We start from the raw sequence: 14,853 nt of genomic DNA, 5'->3' as shown, positions 1-14,853 counted from the left end.
AAAAAAGTCAATTTTTGCTGCTGGCACTGTAGCTGAAACAGTGCCGTTCCAGCTACAGTGCCGGCCCGGCCTGTTCGCAAACATAGCCTATAATGTCCCTAACAGTAATGAAAGCCATGTTCATCTTTGAAGCCTATAAGCTAGAGAACAGGGTTTCCACGATCTTGCTTCTTAAAATCAATCGGTGACTTTGATTAAGTTCTTGCTCAAATAACAACTTAAAAAGTTCAAACATTAATGCCAGTTTTGGAGTAAAAAATGATCTTCCTTTCCTCGTACCCAGACCACAGCACAAGTGAACAAAGTTTTTGGCAGAACAGAGCTTGTCCCGCGCGCAGAATCAAACTCCACAAAACCAAATCCTGCTAATTCCCTTGTCAAACCTATATTGAGTTTCTCAGTAAGAAAAGTGTAGATTCGTAGGTTTTCATGTTAAAAGTCATGTACACAATTGAATAAAGCCTCTTTACTTTTCATTATGCATTTAGTTGCCTACTGTATATCTATGACATAGATTCGCTTGAATCAAGATACAGTAATCTCCTCCACATTGCCGATTTCCTCAACAAACTGGGCTTTTGGCTCCAAATCAATGAACTGGTTGGACTTGCTAGCCAGATGTGATATGCTAACCCGCCCCTCACGCTTAATGTAGTCAGCAACAGCTTTCATTTCTTCCTGTGAGATGTATATGTATTTTCCTCTATCATCCATGACACCAGAAAGTCGCCCTAAAAGAAAACCAAATCCAACATTACACTCCTAAACATGAGAACTAGGAGAAGATGCTTTAGAGCATGTAAAGACCATACATACTTTATGGAACATAAATCTGGCAAATAACTTTCTAATTAGGTCTCGTCAAGGAAAGACTAGGAAAGGCTATAAACAGATGAATTAAAAAGAAAAGAAAAAACACTTGGACTATGCCCAGCTACAAATAAATAGCATAGAAAACTACCGAATGAGAAAAAGTCAACCACAAAAGCGAACATAGAAAGTTACATTGTTTAGAAATTTGATGGTACATGAGGAAAGTAAAAGATGGCGGAGTAAAAGTAGTTTTGAGTGTTTTGGATTATTGGTTAATGTTTTTATTTTGAAAACAGAAAACAAAAAGGAGAATAAAAAAATGTTAACAATCAAAGCATCTTTCATGACAAAAGGCATCCTTGAGATGCTGAAATGTGAGAGTTTTTAAGCATTCAACTGTAAAAAGTTGCAAGAAGGATCTATTGATTGTTTACAACAAGATGGTCAATACAACTATGCAGAAATGGAACAATACGCACCCATACTTTCCAGGGAAGTAATCCGATTGATACATTCCTGCATCAACAAGGAGTTGTGTTGCAACATTAGAAAGCCATATTTTGCATGAAACAACTCTATGTGACAATATGAACCGCAATGCAAATAAAAGATACAAGATACATTATAAAAGAATTGTAGACAAACAAAACATGGGTAGTAATTTCTCAAAAACAGAACGAATTCTAATATTCATCCTTGCTGTCAAATAGAAACCTTATATATTACTGCATCTAGAGGCAAAATGACGGAACAAAAGTCAAAAGGGTGAACAGAGAGTACCTGAGTGCGTAACTTGAATTCTGCAGCGAGATCTTCTAAGGGAACACATTTGTAGTTCTGCAAGATCACATTAAACAAGTTAAAAGGAAATGGAAAAAAAGTAAAGAAAAAGACAAGTCTGCACCACAACCGATGTTTGAAAGCCTTCGTATTCTCACTGACATATCTGCAGACTGAGCCGAAACAATTTTATCGCATATGCTAGCAGATATCCCCTATTCCTCTTAAGTACTTTTAACACTTGTCAAATACATTCACTTATCATGATTTCATGTATACTGGAATTGCTCATTAAACCACCAAATGAGATGAGAAACTCAGATTGAAGGTTTCTAACACTTGCGTGAAAAAATAAAGAACAAAATCTCTGAGGAGTCAATCACGCACAGGACCGAAACTCACCTTTATGTACTCCACAAAATTGGAAAGCAAGTCCTGTTTTCCATCTTGTACTTCGCTTTCTGTAGTGCCTTCAGCATCAACTGAAAAATCTCCTTTCCACTTCTCAAACTCTAATGCAGCAGCTTCCTCCTCCCTGGCCTTACGAGCCTTTGCTTCTTCTTCCTATATGAAGCACCACAAAATTCTTCAACAAGGAATCCCACGTCCACACAAACACACGTACACGCACATGCAAACTGAAAATCCAATAAACAAAAAAAATCACTTACCAGCATACGCTCCTTTGCCTCACGCTCCTCATCCTTCCTCCTCCGCATTTCTGCGTACTTGTCTTGTTTACTATACCTTGAATCTCTTGCAGCTTGTTCAGCCTTCAAAACAATCATGTGGAACTCAGAACAACAAAGCAAAATGATCGTGTGGAACTCAGTGAAACAAAGCTCTTTTGATCCAAACAAATTTGAAACACAAACTTCATACACACCAAGGACTTAAACATCTTAAATAGAACTTGAATATGTAAACTTTGTAAGACGGATCCTTCCAATTGGTTAAAAAGTTCATTCATTACTGATCCTCATTAGTTGGCGAGAAATTCCAGAATTACTTAGCGATCACCACATGTCCCCATTCCCATTAGACCTCTATGAGGACAATAAAAAAGATAGTTCTTGCTCTAAATTTTAATATCAACAGTTGGGCTTTCATGACATCTAAGGTGAGATGGTCAAGGCAAGCACTGGATGCCCTGCCCATAACCAGATATTCTTGAAACAATAATGAATGATCTTAGCTAAAAACCAAAACCATGTATAAAGATAAAACAGAGAGAATATATATAAGAGAGACAAAAAAGTGTACCTGACGTTGTGCTTCCCGCTCTTGCCGTTTCTTTTCCTTCTTCGTTGATGCTTTAGCCTCACCCACAGCAGCTTCATCATCACTTTCATCAACAATTTCTGTGTTTACATTTAAGAATGATCACTTCACTGCTATAACTCTAGCAGAATGACATGACGACAGCCTTCTGAGAAACTTCTATCACAAGAACTACCAAATTACACTTATCATTCTCATATACCAAATGTAAATAAATTTATACCAAAAGAAACCATAATAACATACTCAAATAATGACTAATAAAGTGACCACACTGTTTCAAGCTCCTCTCAGACCTCATGCATATTATAGAAACTCAAACCAACTCAACATTTCAAAACTCAAACCAATTACACGAGAAAACATTTCAAAACTTAATATATCAGGACCAAGACCAAAAAATAAAATTAAACAAAAAAAAAAAAAACAAACAAACAACAACAACCACCAACAAAAAAATCACTTTACAAACCTTCAACACTTGCTGCTGCAGCTGATGTACTAGCTCCCGCAGCTGGCCTCCGACGCATTCGACGAGCACCAGTAGCCCGTACAACTGTTTCCCTCCTTGGAACCTAACTTCATAATAGGTTAAAAGATGAAATAAAAAGAAGCAAATCCAAATTCTGCTGATAACTTATCTTTACTGAAAATTGAACCTTACACTCTAAAAGAAGCTTAAGGCAGAGAGAAGAAAAGGAGAAAGCAGACCTCATGTTCTTCTTCATTTTCATCCGGGGTTCGAGAATCATGACGGCGTTTCCACAGGTATAGTGGAACTAATGCAGCAAAGAGAAGCATAGAGAGAATCGCAACAAAAAGTTCCTCCATCTTTCAATTCAGACTGCCATTAAGAACATTACTGTGAGCCTATAGATAGACTAACACATAAAAACCCAACACAACTAATAATCCAAGGAAGAGATATGCAACGTCCCAAACTGTTATAACAGTTTGACATCCAATCGGCAATTGAACATAACCTAAATAATTACCCGGTCCCTAAAAATTTATTGCAAAATAAAATTTCCGCAATTCACAAATCCTAGGTTGGCTAGCAATTTTTTATTTTCACTATTTGGCAGGTAAAGTTAGTTAGCTGCTTCCCTCAGTTTTCATCCGAGATTGGTATAAATTATTTTACGAATCAAAAACTACTCAAATGTAGCTATGACGCAATGAAAAGGGAGAAAAAGGAAAACAATTTATAGAGTTTCTACGCAATTTTGGATAAGCGAATAGTAAGTGAAATTTACGCAGCGTTTGGTTTCTCAGACAATGGAAGAAAAGAAATCAAACAAAATTATAATTCTTTTCCTTTTCTCTTTCGGTGCAAAGATCACATTAGAATTCTTATTCTCATAGTCAGGCGCCATAGAAAACAAAATCCACAACCAGTGATTTAGAAGCTACAGATTGGAATAAATTGGCCAGGGTTAGCACTGCGTTTGGTTTCTAAGAAATGCGCGAAAAGAAAACAAATTAGAGTTCTTAATCTCATAAATTTGGGCCTTCGAAACCAAAACCCCCGCATCAACTGAACATAATACGACAATTTCAGCTTACCTTAGTCAATCTTTTAAATTTATGAGATACCAAAGACTATAAGGAATATATACACCAGTAGATTTTTCTCGTTCATTTTCTTTTCCCGAGTTTTCTCGGGAAACAAACAGAGAGCTAGGGTTCCATACTTTTCACTTTTAAATTTCCGTTAAAAGGTAAAGAAAGTACAATTTGGCGAACATACCTTGAAAATTCTTCGAGAAGGAAGTCAGAGTGATACGGGTCTGGACGCTAAAGACGTTTTCAGAGGGAGAACATGCTGCAGAGAGAATTTTACCATATAGAGAAAATAACAGGACAGAAACGACGTCGTCCGTAGCACTCTACGTTTTCTTTTCTTCTTTTCTTGTTTTTCCCATGCCCGCAGCCCGGCTTCACCCTATCTGTTTGTTTGGAGTAAAAAACAAATTTGGTGAAAGGCTACTTTTGGTTGTTTGTTTGCAATCTTGAAAATAATTCGAAAATCATTTTTCATTTGATTCGTATAAAAAATCGTCAAATATTTATTATTTTTATATATTATCTAAGGAATTGTGAAAAAAGACAGCGGTGGAAGAAGATAATATATGAAAATAGAAAGCTTTTGAAAATGAGATTGAACCTGAACATAATTCGAAAAACATTTTTCAGCATTTGACTCGAAGAAAAAATTGTCTGGCAAAAATGATCTCTAGTATATGATAATAGAAGGCTTTTGAAAATAAGATTGAGATCTAATGCAATTGTCTTTCTATATTGCTTGTTATTTGGGCAGATTATTGTTATAGGGCCCTTATAGAGTCTGCCTTCATATGCAAGTGTTCGAGTAGCTCGAGACTTGTTTAAACAAGTAAGTCCCATAGTGAGCTCTCTCATAATACCTATTTAGGGGTTTAGAAGCAATGAAAAATGGTTTACGCATATGAGAAGCGTAAACCATTTTATGCCTTGTAAAGTTTATTTTTCTTGATCAATCTAAAAACCTTATACATCATGCCAAACACTCAAAAAAAAAAAAAAAAAAATCATAAAATATTTTATTATGAAACAAATGATTCCCTAATTAATACCCGAGCACGGGCAACAATTATCGGATGACATTGGATCTTAAGATATCTTGAATATCTCGTTGATTGATTGATCGATGTGTAATATTTCGAATCCTCATTATAGTTTATTTGGCTTCATTTGTTAGTGCTATCTAGATGGTACTTAAAAAATATTAGAAGGGGGGAAGAAAAAAAACCTATTGACGCCGAAAAGTAAGAGAACCAAGAAATTAGAGAAGAAAACAATAGATGGAAGGATTAACGGTCAACCTTGAGAGCGATCTAGAGACATTCACAAATCGCCTGCAACTTTCATGTCTTCGTCTCCCCAAGTTTTTGTCTTTGCCCCAAAGTAGTAAACTTTATAAAAAGATAAGAAGACGTCAAATGTTAAGTCGAAGAGCTGCAACTTACTGCCTACATGTCGTGTGTAGACAAAAAATTCGTACTAAAGAAGATTGCATATTCCTTATAAATATTTCTCGATTTTTGTCACCGAATAAGTAGTATAAACCCCATTTATCTTATGAAAGACTCTAATACAATGAATAGATTTGTAAGCTTAATTTATCTCATAATAAGAAATGATTGCACATCATAAACATATAGCTCGTCATGGTATTTGATCATTTTCCTTTCGAGTCATCACGCAAAAAAGATAATGGGATGCTGTACCTAAGCACAATGACCATAGTATCCTCTCAGTTGACCTTGTTCTTGCTGAAGCTGGCTGTATAATTTTAAGCACAAGTAATTAAACCCCACAGAAAATGGGGTGTAGGACCACACCACTCTTGCCCCGAAGATAAAGAGATACGAGAGGATAGAGAGAGAAACGAAGAAGAAATGATAAGAAAAGCTCATGGGCAAATTCTAGAATTACCACTTCCACGTTCAAAGAGTCATAAATAAAAAGCTAACAAAAATTATTAACAAAACTCTTTAACACATAATAACATCAAGCGTCTGCAATTTCAGCAGAATCTGCAGCTGCAAGGATCAGCTCCGGGTGGATGCCTCCAACATATGACCCATCAAGAGCATTGGGAAGTCCCAGTGCCTTCAAGGCCAAGTGAGCTGCCTTCTGTCCTGAAATCATCATCGCTCCAAATGTTGGCCCCTGCATTTTACCCCAAAAATGATCACTTTCATTGATAAAACACATCTTTTTGCTCTTTCTAGTGGCATATTATAAGACAAAGACATTGACATTGACAGACCACTCCATTTCAAACTAAATTTCCTTAAAAAAGGGTAAAAAGACACTGCAGTTACAAAAACAAAGGCACCCAAATATCTTCTAAAACTCAAATTTTAGAGTCACGAGTAGGGCTGCAAATGATCCAAGTCAGTGTCTGCAAATGATCGGTTTATTTATTAAACAATCGGAGCTTCAACAAATTTTCAAGGTTCATATAAACTCCGGTGGATTTGTGTAAATGTTTAAGACACAAAAGAACAAGAGAAAAGGGAAAACATACCATTCTTGGGGCTCCATCAATCTCAGCAACCTCCATCCCCGTCACAATCATCCCAGGCACAATCTCCCTGGTGAGCCTCACAATGGCATCCTCCGCCACATTCATGTCCAGCGCCTTCATCCCCGGCACGGTGTCAATCATGCCGATACTCCTGAGCCTCTTGACCCCGGTGGCCCCAAACGGCCCGTCGTGGCCGCAGGAGCTCACCACCACCTTAGCCTCCATGACATTGGGGTCCATGCACGACTGTGTGTCGTGATTCATGGACACCAGGGCCCAGTTGGTGACCACCCCACCAACTCTCCCTCCTTTAACGATCAAGTCCTCCGCCGCCACCGCGTTGAAGAGCTTCACGTTGGGGCGAGCCAAGAGCTTGCTCATGATGGTGGAGGTGAAGAGAGCGGCGTGCTTGATCACAACATAGTTGTCTTGCTCATCGTACTCGATGCCCAGCTCGTCAAGGAAGAGATGCGCTGGTTTGCGCACAACCTGATCATATAATGAGATTAAATTAGTATGCATAATCTTTCGCAACATGTTTTTCAGAGCACTTTGATTCACTTTATGTAGTATTCATAGCACAATTTGCTTAAATAATTGTCAATAATTTCCTTTGTTTACAATGAAAGAGAAATTTTGAAACTAAAGACTCTTAAAGAAAATAAATAAATCCTTTGGTCAATGATTTATCTTCTTTTATTGTTTTATGCAAGTATTCGTGGACCGTACTCAATGTTGACACATATTTATGAAATTTGATACAAGATCCTTTTAATGATTCATATATTATTTTTATTTTAAATTGGGTTTATTATATATTTTTTATATATATAATAAAAACATTGTATATAAAGTAAACAAAAATAAATAAATAAATAACTTGAAACTGCATAATACAATTATGCAGTTCCAAGTTAATTTTGCAAAATCAAGGATGAAAATGGGCCTTATCTACATAATACAATTATACAAATATCACAAAAAGTGCTGAATTAATATAACGAAAAACAAGAGATGTTACAGGTAATCCGACAAAAAATAAAAACAAGGTTGTCTTATCTACTCTTTTTCCTTCCACTTAACTAGCCAAATTCCAAAACTTTAAAGACAAATTATATACAAATATGTTAATACTTGAGTCCTTGATGTTCGATGCCATGAGTTCGATCAACAGATTCGTTTAGCATTTTTAATCTTAACCCACCACCAGATTCGTTTAACGGCACTTACCATAGCCGAGAAGAGCTGGCCGCCGAGCCATGCGCCGCCACCGGGGCTGACAGACTGCTCGATGATGGCGATCTGCACGGACGGGTTCTTACTGAGCTCGTAGGCGCACGAGAGCCCCGCGGAGCCCGCGCCCACCACCACCACGTCGGTGTCGGCGTACGTGATCATATCCATCATGTACCGCCGGGTCATCTCGCGGGAAACGATGGACTCCTTGATGGGATCAAACGTGAACGCCTTCAGATCGTACGGCGGAGATGAAGAGGCGGACATGGAGATCGAGGGTTGAGATCCAGCCTTGACGGGCTGGAAGCGGATGGAGGGTGGGGCCAGATGGGTGCCATGGAAGGAGGAGGCGGAGTTGTCAAAAAGAGCGAGTCTTTGGGGTTTGGAGGTGAAGGTGGAGGCCATTGTCGACATTTTTATCAAGCCTTAAAATTGCTAGAGAAACTGCAGAGGAAAAAGAAGAGAGTAGTGAAGTGTATTTATGGAGGAGGAGGAGGAGGAGGAGGAAGGCGAAAATATGTGGAGCGTGAACGGAGGACACGTGGGAAGAGGATAGGATACGAAGGGTCTAGAATGCATTTTAGCATAGCTACAAGTGTCACCCATGAAGAAGGCTGACATGGCTTAATCTAAGGCCGTTCATGTATCAGCGACCTCAATCCATCGTTTGAGTGCTCTCTGCACTTTTGTTGTCATTTAATGTGAGCCTTCTGCAACCTTTTCATCAGCTTTTGCTGCAAGAAATCAGCTTTTGTTTTGTGGAGAGGATTGTTTAATTAGGAAATAATATCTGTGTAGGGAAAGGTGGATTTGTTAATTGATTGCAGATTTGCCATGTCGTCACGAAAAGGATTAGCCACCAATTTGGTGAGTTTTGTCTTGGTGCATTCATTATAATTTCAGTGATGAGTAGGATAGCATTTAATTAATATACTGTTGACTAAAATATCAGCATATAAAAATTAAAATATCAAACGCACTGAAAATAATTATGCAACGAATATCCGCTTAATTAGGGTGATTATATCAAAATATAAAAATATTGAATATACTTTTTGAGGGATGTGGGGAAATGGGGATATAAAAAAAAAAAAAAACACTACAAGTATTGAAAGGGACATAAGGTGTGGAATATAATTTGGTACAAATATGTATATTCCTTTGATATTTTTCCACATGTTTGCTTCTATTTAAATTCTCATCTTATCGAGAGAACTAAAGGATTATCGGAAAAGTTTTTATCATGGAGTTTAAAAGTATAATTTTTAGGAGTAGACAAATTAACCACTTTTGGTGGGCGGAAGACAAAATAAAAATATTATTTCGACGTCAAGTTTGCAAGTTGTTAGACTCTCGCTTTGTGAACGTTGCTATCACAACGTTCACTCCACTACCGTCTATTTAGCCTTCTACTGGTTATCTAATATGAGCAAGTAGTTCCAACACTTCTGATTGATCATACTAATCGGTATAGAGTTGATGGTCATCCTCTCTTCGTGTGTAAAAAATTCAACAAGCTTTGCTTCCACCATCCAATGCATGGGTTAATCAGCTCCCTTACCGTGGTAGATGGATCAAGGATTCTAGGTGGAGATTCGACCGTATTGGTAGTTGGAGTAGGAATTCACCTATCCTCCCAAATTCTGACTCTGTGCCCATTTCCAACTCTCCAAATCAATCATTCCTTGACCAAATCCCGAGCCCCAAATAAGCTCCGCCAAACGTTATATTGATCTAACGTTTATACTAAGGCCCTAGGCAAATAATTAGTTATACTCCTTGTACAAGAAAAGTCAATAATTCAAGAATCAAATAAAAAAAACTAATGTAATTATGTTAGTGGTTGAGTGAGTTTTTGGTAATTAGAATTTATTAACCTTTTTATCATCATTTATTATTAATAGATTGTTGAGATTTGGAGAAACTTATATAATTTTCTTTCTCAAATATAGGCAAACACACATGCAATTGTTAACAAAATGTATGTTAGGATCGATTAGCTAAATGTTTTTTTTGCATTTTGGCGTTTATCTTACGTACATCTCTACAGCTTGTAACTATATAAATACCTGGAAATACAATTATGGAGTTTAATTAGGTATTTTCATATATGGTATTAGAGCCAAATATTGATATTCGGCTCTAATACCATATGAATTGAACTTTGTATTCATAATTCACTTATCATTTCAATTAAATATCCCACATGATGAGCCTCCCTTATTAATGAAGAGTTTGGGCTTACACATAAGAGGAAATGTTAGAATATTAATTAAATAATTAAATTCATCACTTCCTGATAAAGCCCCAAGAAATTGCAAAAATTGATAGAGCCCCAAGAATTGCATGTTTTCCTTTTGAGGGCTGCTTTTATACGATCATGGCAGAAAACCTTTTGCCCACCAATCTTCATGTGACACATTAGCAATTCAAGAAAAATGCAAAAAATCAAAATGAGAACAAAACACCAAATCAAAATGAGGGTAGCCACAATAGGGGACCACCAGATGGGCTGGGGTAGTCGCGCGGGCCACCCCCAGGCCACGGGGTGGCCCGCTAGCCACCCCTAGATCTGGCTTGGGGGTGGTGCGCTGCCACCCCATGGGCCGGGGTTGGCCGTGCCCCTCCCTCACAAGGCCGACGGAGAGAGAAAGAGACAGAGGCAGTGGCGGAGGCGGTTCCAAGAGACAGAAGATGGTGGTTGAAATGACTGTATGAAAGAATAATTTGGTGTTTTGTTCCCATTTTAATTTTTTGTTCTAAGCTGATGTGTTAGCTTATGAGTGGTGGGCAGAAAACCCTTATTTTCTGCCTCAACCGTATTGAAGTTAATCTCTTCTCTTTTTCACTACAGTATGGAGCCCCAAGACTGGTACGTCCCTAATTTTAAAAAAAAAATTAAAAAAGAAAATCCAAAAAAAGATATTTATAATAAAATATATAAAAAATGAAAAATCAAACTAATTTTTTTTTAAAAAAATAAAATAAATTTAAAAAAAATTAAAAAAATTAGATGAGAAGTGGGTTGGCTTTTTTGGCTTTCCTTTCTTACCTGATGTCATTACTCTTCTCTCCCTCCCCTCTCTCATCTTCCTCTTGCAACAACTACTGCAAAACAGGGGAATAAAAAAAAAAAACCGAAACCGGTTGGGAAAAACGGGTAACTAGGTTGTCCGGTTCTAGTTATCGATTTTGAAATTTTGAAATACTTAATTATAATCAAGTAACTGGGTATATATATTTTTGATTTGACTTCAAGTATTCGGAGCTTCCATTCGATCGACTAAACCCGATGCAAGGGGTTAGATGGAGAGATAGAGATTTTACATGAGAGAGGTCAGGACAAAACACAACTCTAATAATTTTGATATGGGCGAGGAATCTTTCTAACCAGAGCAGTCCATTGGCATGCAGGCCAATGGGCCACGTTGGCCGATTGATTGTCAAGTACGTGAAGGTGACTGAGAAATTATGGACATCTCCCCATACCGTGAGGTTCAGTTTTGTAGGAAAATAAATCTGACAAACCCTAAAAGATTTAAAATATGCCAATATGGCCTGCAGATCAATATTTGAACTGTACTCTTCTGACAAACCCAATAATTCATAAGAAGTGCAACGTGAGAATTATGTGGAATTCTCTGATGCTTATCAAATCTACGCTCATTTTAAGTGATTGTTTTATGGGGCAATTTGAGGGATTAAGACTCTGATTATTTCACCATGTCACGCACTGGTCTTTTCACTATTTCCCTCTCTCTTTCTCTATCTCTCTCATCAAAGTCATATCTACTTCCCTCATTCACTCAAGAATGTCTTTCTTTCTCTTGCAATACAAACTTCTTGTTTCATGACTAATTGCTGCCATTGCAGAAAAAAGAGGTTGTGTCCATCTGAGACGCGTGAACTTTTGCTACACCGTTTCTAGGGAGTATAGACGTCTGATTGTGTCACGGGTGGATTAAATTTAAGGGTACATCACGGGTGAAGCTGGGAAGGTTGCAGATGGTAAGAGTGCAGGGTTCTTTACAAATGCAGAAAGGACGAAGCATCAAGAAGGTTATGGGTATAATGGTTTACAGCTGGTTATTAAAACAAGTAAAACAAGCACGTGCATACAAGCTTCTAGAAGAAATCAAATGGCAGACTTGTTACATTTTCTGTTATAACTGATTAAGCAGTTTTGTAACTAAGTAGTCTTTGGGTAAAGCCATAGATAAGTGCGGAGATTAGGGATAAAGTTTTCCTCCAAACTAGGTTGGAAGAATTTCCTTCAACCTAATGTATAAAAGTAACATGTGTTCCATGGACATGTGAGATGCACATGTTTTTTTAATAGCAGAGACAAAGTTGTAATAAATTTTATTAAAAAAACATGTGCATCTCACATGTTATTAAAAAAATAAATATATGTCATTTTTACAGATTAGGTCGAAGGAAATTCCTCCAACCCAATTTGGAGGAAAACTTTGTCTGGAGATTAGCCATCTCGGATTGGGCCAAGCCAACATTGGTCAATAATACAAAATTTCTCATTCAGTTTCTTAAACATTTCTCATTTCAATCCACACGAATACACATTTCATTTTTATTTTCTGTTTCCTAAAACACTTGTGTTACATATTGTTGCCCAACGAGGGATAGGAGATACACTGTCTCGAAATTTGTTGTATCGTAAAAAAGCAACATCGTCTATTGGGATCTGTTGTGCTATCAGAGCCGTTCATCTACCATCCTAGGGTTATCGTGGCTGATGTTAATATAATGTTGCATTGGGTAGACTGATAGGCGTGAGAGAGAAGATTTCAAAAATATTTTCTCAGTAAAAGTGGTGGACCCAGCATCTTCTTTATTTTTTTTCTAAATCACATGTGATGTCATTAAGTGAGCCATCCACATGGAAGGCCTAGCATCATTGATCTCGAGATATAGTTTCACATCTCCAGGTGTTGTACTCCCATAGCAATACACGTGTATAAATAAAAGTAAGCTCAGTGATAACGTCCACACTGTTGAACAGCTCCTCCCGAATTTAAATATTTCTAGCAATCCCCCCACACCCACCCGATCAAGCATCTTCATGCGTAGTCCTTGTTGGCCGTCCGATTATTGACCGTTATATTTTCTTGGGTAAATGACTAGTGTTACATACCGCAGCTCATTTCATCTCTTTCTAATATGCTCGGCGCAGATGGTCTCATACATTGACGATGCAAAATCGACCGTTAAAAACATCCCATAATTAATGTAAAAGGATCCTCTCCATTTCTTTTTTTGAATAAAGCTTGCCTTTTCATCAATAATCAATTCGACCGAACAGAGCAGATTGCTCTGCCGTTAAAAATCTTTCTAATACATTCTGCTGGTGCTAAGAACCACTCACAATTCATATCATTGGCCGTGGCTAGTCTTGCAAGGACATGAGCCCCTTGATTAAGGGAACGTAATGCATCTTCCAACGTTTTACTGTAAAACGTTGGAAGATGCATTACGTTCCAAGGGAACTCAACATGCAATCCTGAGCGAATGTCAGCCACGAGATGTCCCCAAAAACTCCCATTGGGTTCATTATTATTCACAGCATCACCCACGTGATGAAATTAAAATAGTCAGAAATAATAGCTTACAAAAAAAAAAAATTAGCCAGATAAGACCCATAATAAAAGGTAGATATAAGGTATATTACTTCTACGACTAGAGAAGATCTCACCAAAAAAATACATTTTTTTCTCTTCAATTGAATGATGATTTGTGTCCACCCAAGCTTTTGAAAGCTTGGTTGTTACTATTTTTTTTATGATTGTTAAATACAAGAATGATTAAATGAGTCCAAATATATAGTAGGTCAAGTATAATAATGAGTATAAATATATGTCAAGTTTAATAATGAGTCCAAATATATATCCCATTTTTCACACACACAGAACTCTGCGACCAAACATCTCATTTTACAAACTAATTATCATATAAAAACATTCATATGTATTTAGTGTGTTGTTGATGCTGTGAAGTAATATTCAACTGCATATAAGCCCTGACATATATTTGGATCCATTATTACACCTAACATATATTTGAACTCACACCGAACCTGTGACCAAGCACCTCATTTTACACACTAATTATCATATAAAAACATTCATATGTATTTAGTGTGTTGTTAATGCTGTGGACTAACATTCAACTGTATATAACTAGACTTAACAACCGATGGCACCTTGACATATATTATGACTCATTATTACACCTGACATATATTTGAACTCATATATTTGGACTGGACTAATTATTATACCTGACCTACTATATATTTGGACTCATTCAATCATCCATGTATTTGACAATCATTAAAAGCAATAACAACAAAGCTTTTAAAAGTTGTGCCAGACATAAACCATCATGCAATTGAAGAGAAAAAAATGTATTTTTTTTATAAGATCTTCTCTAGTTGCAGAAGTGATATACCTTAAAGAGATGGTTGAATTTTTTTTTTGGCCTAGAGGTGGTTTCAACCACCCCATACGGCCGATCTGGGGGTGGTTTGGCCACCCCCATGGCCCTTGGGGGTGATCCGGCCACCCAAAAAACAAACCCTATTTTTTTTTTTTTTTTTTTTTTTTTATCACTTCTCAATACTTCACCGTTTTTATCCAAACGATGTAGATTTG

General features: G+C 37.2%; 2 protein-coding genes across 2 annotated transcripts; both read right to left on the bottom strand.

Moving 5' to 3' along the window:
- Positions 1–360: 360 nt before the first annotated feature.
- On the bottom strand, positions 361–4,803 carry LOC132173537 (DDRGK domain-containing protein 1-like). Its single transcript, XM_059585049.1, has 9 exons — positions 4,625–4,803; positions 3,586–3,718; positions 3,347–3,449; positions 2,857–2,954; positions 2,265–2,366; positions 1,996–2,157; positions 1,594–1,650; positions 1,293–1,329; positions 361–731 (listed from the first exon to the last, which is right to left on the bottom strand). Exons 2-9 carry the CDS (start codon positions 3,703–3,705, stop codon positions 526–528), a joined length of 885 nt encoding a protein of 294 aa, XP_059441032.1. The 5' UTR covers positions 3,706–3,718; positions 4,625–4,803; the 3' UTR covers positions 361–525.
- A 1,512-nt stretch (positions 4,804–6,315) lies between these two features.
- Positions 6,316–8,698, bottom strand: LOC132173535 (thiamine thiazole synthase, chloroplastic). The gene is made up of 3 exons (XM_059585048.1): positions 8,180–8,698; positions 6,950–7,438; positions 6,316–6,588 (listed from the first exon to the last, which is right to left on the bottom strand). Exons 1-3 carry the CDS (start codon positions 8,597–8,599, stop codon positions 6,427–6,429), a joined length of 1,071 nt encoding a protein of 356 aa, XP_059441031.1. The 5' UTR covers positions 8,600–8,698; the 3' UTR covers positions 6,316–6,426.
- Positions 8,699–14,853: the final 6,155 nt, after the last annotated feature.

The sequence above is a fragment of the Corylus avellana genome, chromosome ca3 (assembly GCF_901000735.1).
Source record: "Corylus avellana chromosome ca3, CavTom2PMs-1.0".
In the NCBI taxonomy this organism is placed as follows: domain Eukaryota; kingdom Viridiplantae; phylum Streptophyta; class Magnoliopsida; order Fagales; family Betulaceae; genus Corylus; species Corylus avellana.
The sequence above is the reverse complement of the archived record's forward strand: the minus strand, read 5'-3'. Positions and strand labels throughout refer to the sequence as shown.